This window comes from Mercurialis annua, linkage group LG7 (assembly GCF_937616625.2).
Source record: "Mercurialis annua linkage group LG7, ddMerAnnu1.2, whole genome shotgun sequence".
In the NCBI taxonomy this organism is placed as follows: domain Eukaryota; kingdom Viridiplantae; phylum Streptophyta; class Magnoliopsida; order Malpighiales; family Euphorbiaceae; genus Mercurialis; species Mercurialis annua.
Genome location: NC_065576.1, coordinates 4,694,215 through 4,699,704, shown reverse-complemented (window position 1 = coordinate 4,699,704; position 5,490 = coordinate 4,694,215). Strand labels below are relative to the sequence as shown.

At 33.3% G+C, this 5,490-nt stretch overlaps 1 protein-coding gene across 1 annotated transcript; it reads left to right on the top strand.

Annotated features, from left to right (window-relative positions):
- The first annotated feature begins 2,679 nt into the window (after positions 1-2,679).
- On the top strand, positions 2,680-5,105 carry LOC126656066 (probable indole-3-acetic acid-amido synthetase GH3.1). The gene is made up of 3 exons (XM_050350532.1): positions 2,680-3,080; positions 3,216-3,317; positions 3,537-5,105. Exons 1-3 carry the CDS (start codon positions 2,761-2,763, stop codon positions 4,912-4,914), a joined length of 1,800 nt encoding a protein of 599 aa, XP_050206489.1. The 5' UTR covers positions 2,680-2,760; the 3' UTR covers positions 4,915-5,105.
- Positions 5,106-5,490: the final 385 nt, after the last annotated feature.

Here is a 5,490-nt window from a genome sequence, read left to right as displayed (position 1 = left end):
TTCTGCAGAATAAAAAAAACGCAGAAATACAACAAAACACAAAAAAATGCAGAAATAACAGAATTTTATTATATAAAATCACAAAATTATTCTATAGAACATGAAATAAGTATTGGATTCTTTAAAGATACTCTTTATACATGTTTAATGGTGAATCAACAGTAAAAGATAAACAAATTACAGATCTGAAAATAAAAAAAACAAAAAATTTCAGATCTAAAACTAAAAAGATAAAAGAAAGATGCCGCGGCGAGACAAAGGCGGAACGATGGAGGCGAAACGGCGAAGGCGGAACGACGAAGGCAGAACGGCGGAAGCGAAGGAGCAGAAATCGTGAAAATTTTCTTTCACAGCTCAAAAGAAATCGTGGAGAAGATGAATGATTGAGAGAAATAAGAAAAATCGTATAAAAGAAAGGAATTTGAAGTACAAGTTATCAAAGTAAGAAAATGAGGTAGGTAAAGTAAAGATTTGGGTTGGGCCGTATAAAAGAAAATAGTAGCTGATTTCCTGTATTTTATATAAAAAGCCCTTCAAATTGTCCTTCAGGTTGGCCCAGTGACGAAGCCAAGTCCTAATTTGAAATTGGGCGCAATATAATTAAAAATATTAAAGTTATATGCTATAAATAATAGGCCTAATTAACAAAAAAATATCAAACTTTTACGAGTTTTATCAGTTATATTCAAACTTTTAAAAATCAGCCCATTTAGCCCGTTGCAACATGTTTAATATCTTTTGTAGCCATTTTTTGAATCAAACCAATTTTTTGTCAAAATATTTAATTATTATATTGTTTAATTGAATGAGAAGTGTTGCCATGTTGCCATTCCGTGAATTGGCAATGGCGTGGCCGATATATAGGTAAATAAATCAATTCGATTCAAAAGATGGTTATAAAAGGTACCAAATATGCTAAAACAGGCTAAAAGAGCCGAATTTTAAAGATTCAGATATAATTGTCAAAACTCGCTAAGTTTTGGTATTTGTTTATTAGGTTTAAATAATATACTAATATTTTAAGTTATAAAATAAGACATTATTATAAAAAGAACAAATATTTTAATTTTTTGTCTAAAATAATTTTGTTGAAAAGGAATTTGCGGTACGGCCCAGGCACTGCCTGACTCTACCTTAAATCCATCTCTGGCTGGCCCTTTTTTTTACCGCTGTTGTTTTTTATAATCAACATGCTTTTATAAAGGGTCAAAGCATGTCTGTGCAATGATTGCTAATGAATTTATTCATTTAATAACTAGAAGAAAGAAAATGTTGCCTTTTATAAAACTTGACTTTCATAAGATTTTCGACTTTATAAACTATAATTATCTTTTATCATGTATGTGCTTGATGTCTTTCCGAATAAATAAGTGTTTTAGATATTCAATTATATGTCAACTTCTACTTCTGTCCTTTTTGTTTTTTTTTTTGAAAAGAGGGATTGGGCAGTAAAGAGTATAAAAAACCAACTCATATTGAGTTATTAAATTTTGAAAACGGTGGCGTACAATAGTTAAGGCTATCCAAATGCAAAGAGTGGAGTTCACCTTTATAAACCCAATTAAGAGTATATTTTAACAATGTGGGATTTTCATTCTTGCACACTTCTACAAATGGTGTTTCTACTCATAAACGCACACAAGTCACTTTGCAGTTTCTTTTTTAAATTCTACAGAATGCGTTCCATGGCTGAAAGCATCTCAAGTGTGGTATGACCATCAGTTACATTGACGCCTATGATGTTTATGAAGCGGGCTCCGATGAGTTTTCTATTGCACTTAAACCCTTTTCCTTCGCAGCATTCTCCTTTTATGAGAAGGAAAGGACCCAGGCCTTCGTCGCCAAAACTATGCAGTTTAAGATGTTAACGGCATTATTTAATTTTTCTGAACATTAAAAATTTACTTGATCCTCGAATCAAAATTTAGAGACAGGATCTTTTTTCTTTTAAGATAAAGAGTTTAAGAGGAGCTTATTACACCGTGATTTTGACATTAAGTGCATGCATATTTAAACCGTTTATACATATGGAGAAATATCCTTCGGTTGTTTGCATATTTAGTGACGTATTTGCTTGTTGCGTAATTAGTGACGCCTTTTCTCAACAAGAAATTGTGATAGTACTTAATAGTGAATAATAGGGGACATAAATTGGTCCCCATCTTGTCATTTTGCTCGTCTTCTTTAAATAGTTATCAGTTTTGCTTCTTCTTCTGTGAGGAGTTATCCGTTTTGCTTTTTCTCATCAATCTACAAATTTATCATTACTTCTCTTAATTTTCAAATATTAAATAATTCATTTTGTTTTATATAGAAATGTCTTTTTTCTATTTTTCATTCTAAATATTTTTATTAAATAATAATATTTAAAAATAAAACATTTATACTATATTTTTTAAAATCTACAAATAAAATGAGAAAATAATAATTACTAATAACTAAATTAAATTAAATATGAAAAGAAAATTTTAAAAATTCAAAATATTAATTATAACAATAATAAACTCTTGCACATGGCATTGTCTCACTTCCATCCAAAATTCCAAATAAATACGTCCTTATTAGTAATTCCTTTTTGTCCACGTGGACATTATCAAATTGTAATTAACTTTATTCAATATTTTTGCACCTATATATACACTCACCCTCTTCACTTCATTCACTCATCTTTATCCATTTGGCAAAAATAACTCATCCATATCCATCATCATTAAAAACACACAAATTATCTTCTCTTACGATATCCAGAATACAATAACAATGGCGGTTGATTCTGGTCTTTCATCTCCACTTGGTCCACCTGCGTGTGAAAAAGATGCAGAAGCTCTTCAACTAATTGAAGAAATGACAAGAAATGTGGACTCGGTTCAAGAAAAGCTTCTTGCTGAAATTCTCAGCAGAAATTCAGAAACTGAATATCTTAAAAGATTCAATTTGAATGGAGCAACTGATCGTGAAAGTTTTAAATCCAAAGTTCCGGTTGTTACTTATGAAGATCTTCAACATGATATTCAACGTATTGCTAATGGTGATCGCTCTAACATCCTTTCTTCGCACCCGATTTCTGAGTTTCTCACTAGGTATGTCATGCACAATTACTCCATAGTTTTATTTTAAGAGTATCAACCTTTTTTTTTTAAATTCGGGTTTAGATTTCTTTAATTCATGAAGAGTTATATTAGTTTGACATTATATAATTGTTTGCTTCCTTGCAGCTCTGGAACTTCTGCTGGTGAGAGGAAGTTGATGCCAATGATTCGTGAAGAGTTAGATCGTCGCGCGTTATGCTGCAGTCTTCTCATGCCTATCATGAATCTGTGAGTATCATACTATGAATTTGGTTGCGAAAACGAAAACCCCAAAAGTATATATTTATAACTTATTTTTATAAAAAAATTATCTTTTCGCTATTTCTACTATAATGTTTTTTTATAATATTTTCATTTCCGTACAACATGTCATTTTTTTGATAAATTAAAAGAATCAGATGTTGAAAGATTATAGGTTTGATAAATTATATGAATTGCTTGTTGCAGCTATGTGCCTGGTTTGGACAAAGGAAAGGGTCTGTATTTCTTGTTTGTGAAGGCAGAAACAAGAACACCGGGAGGGCTATTGGCTCGACCAGCACTCACAAGCTACTACAAAAGCGAGCACTTCAAGAACAGGCCATTTGATCCGTACAATGTTTACACTAGCCCGAACGAAGCCATTCTCTGCTCGGATACTTTCCAAAGCTTGTACACTCAAATGCTTTGCGGCCTTGTTATGCGCCAAGAAGTTCTTCGAGTTGGTGCAGTGTTCGCTTCTGGGTTGCTTCGAGCCATTCGGTTTCTTCAAGTCAATTGGCAGGAATTAGCACAAGATATTTCTACCGGAACCCTGAACCCAAAAATTACAGACTCATCATTAAGGGAATGCATGGCAAAAATCATGAACCCAAATCAAGAACTTGCAGAGTTTATTACAAAAGAATGCTCAGATGAAAATTGGGAAGGTATCATAAAAAGAATTTGGCCGAATACGAAATATCTAGATGTCATCGTTACCGGAGCCATGGCTCAATATATACCAACTCTTGATTATTACACTAACGGTTTACCTATAGCTTGCACCTTATATGGTTCTTCTGAATGCTACTTCGGTATTAACCTTAAACCAATGGTGAAACCATCCGAAGTTTCTTACACAATAATGCCAAACATGGCTTACTTTGAATTCCTACCGCACGAACACTCATCTTCTTCGGCTCTTTCTCGCGATTCTCCTCCGCGTCTTGTTGATCTTGCCGATGTTGAAGTTGGTAAGGAGTACGAGGTTATTGTCACTACTCACGCCGGCTTAAACCGGTACAGAGTAGGAGATATACTTCGAGTCACTGGTTTCTACAACGCAGCTCCGCAGTTTCAATTCGTGAAAAGAAATAATGTACTATTAAGCATAGATTCAGATAAAACTGATGAGTCTGAATTACAGAAAGCCATTGAAAATGCTTCGTTGCTGCTACGTGAATACAATACTACAGTGGAGGAATACACTAGTTTTGCCGATACAAAGACGATTCCGGGTCATTATGTGATATACTGGGAATTACTTGTGAAAGATTCAGCTAATTCGCCGACTGAGGAAGTGTTGAGTCAGTGTTGTTTAGCTATGGAAGAATCGCTTAACTCGGTTTACAGACAAGGGCGAGTTGCTGATAACTCAATAGGGCCATTGGAGATAAGGGTAGTGAAGAATGGTACGTTTGAAAAGTTAATGGATTATGCAATTTCAAGAGGGGCATCAATTGGGCAGTATAAAGTACCAAGATGTGTTAGCTTTACTCCTATTTTGGAACTGTTGGACTCAAGAGTTGTCTCTAAGCATTTTAGCCCATCTCTGCCGCATTGGACCCCAGAACGTCGTCGTTGAATAACTACCGCTGTATAGAGCAGAAACAGCCCCACCGAGACAGCAACGGCTCTCTATGTATCTCTTTATTTAAAGAATTTTGCAGCTTGTAAAAGAGTTTGTTTTTTGTGCAATTGTTTGTGTAATTCTCCATATTATGTTTGTTTGTCTTTGAAATCCTTCTGTTATATATAGTTTATATGTTTATGTAACTTGATCTCTTTTTTTCTCCGGTTATTAACTTGGTGAGAATTTGACAAATCTCTGAAAAGAAATTTTGGGTAAATGATTGTTGATAAAAGCACAACCAGGAATAGCTGAAGACAAAAGAAAAATTCTTTTTTGAAAAGGACTACATAGAATTCAACCTATTTCAATAAAACAATCTTCAAAAACAGTTTTTTTTTTCTCGCCTTCTATAATTTCCAAATACAGTAAAATCAAATCAGTTGTCATAATTCTGCATTTCATCGTAGTAAGATCACTTCATATTCACGGGCATAGCTAAAATTAAGAGGGGCAAAATAAAAAAAAATTGTATAATATACAAAACTTAAAATTTATTAAAATTAAGAGGGTCAATATGTAATAATTATC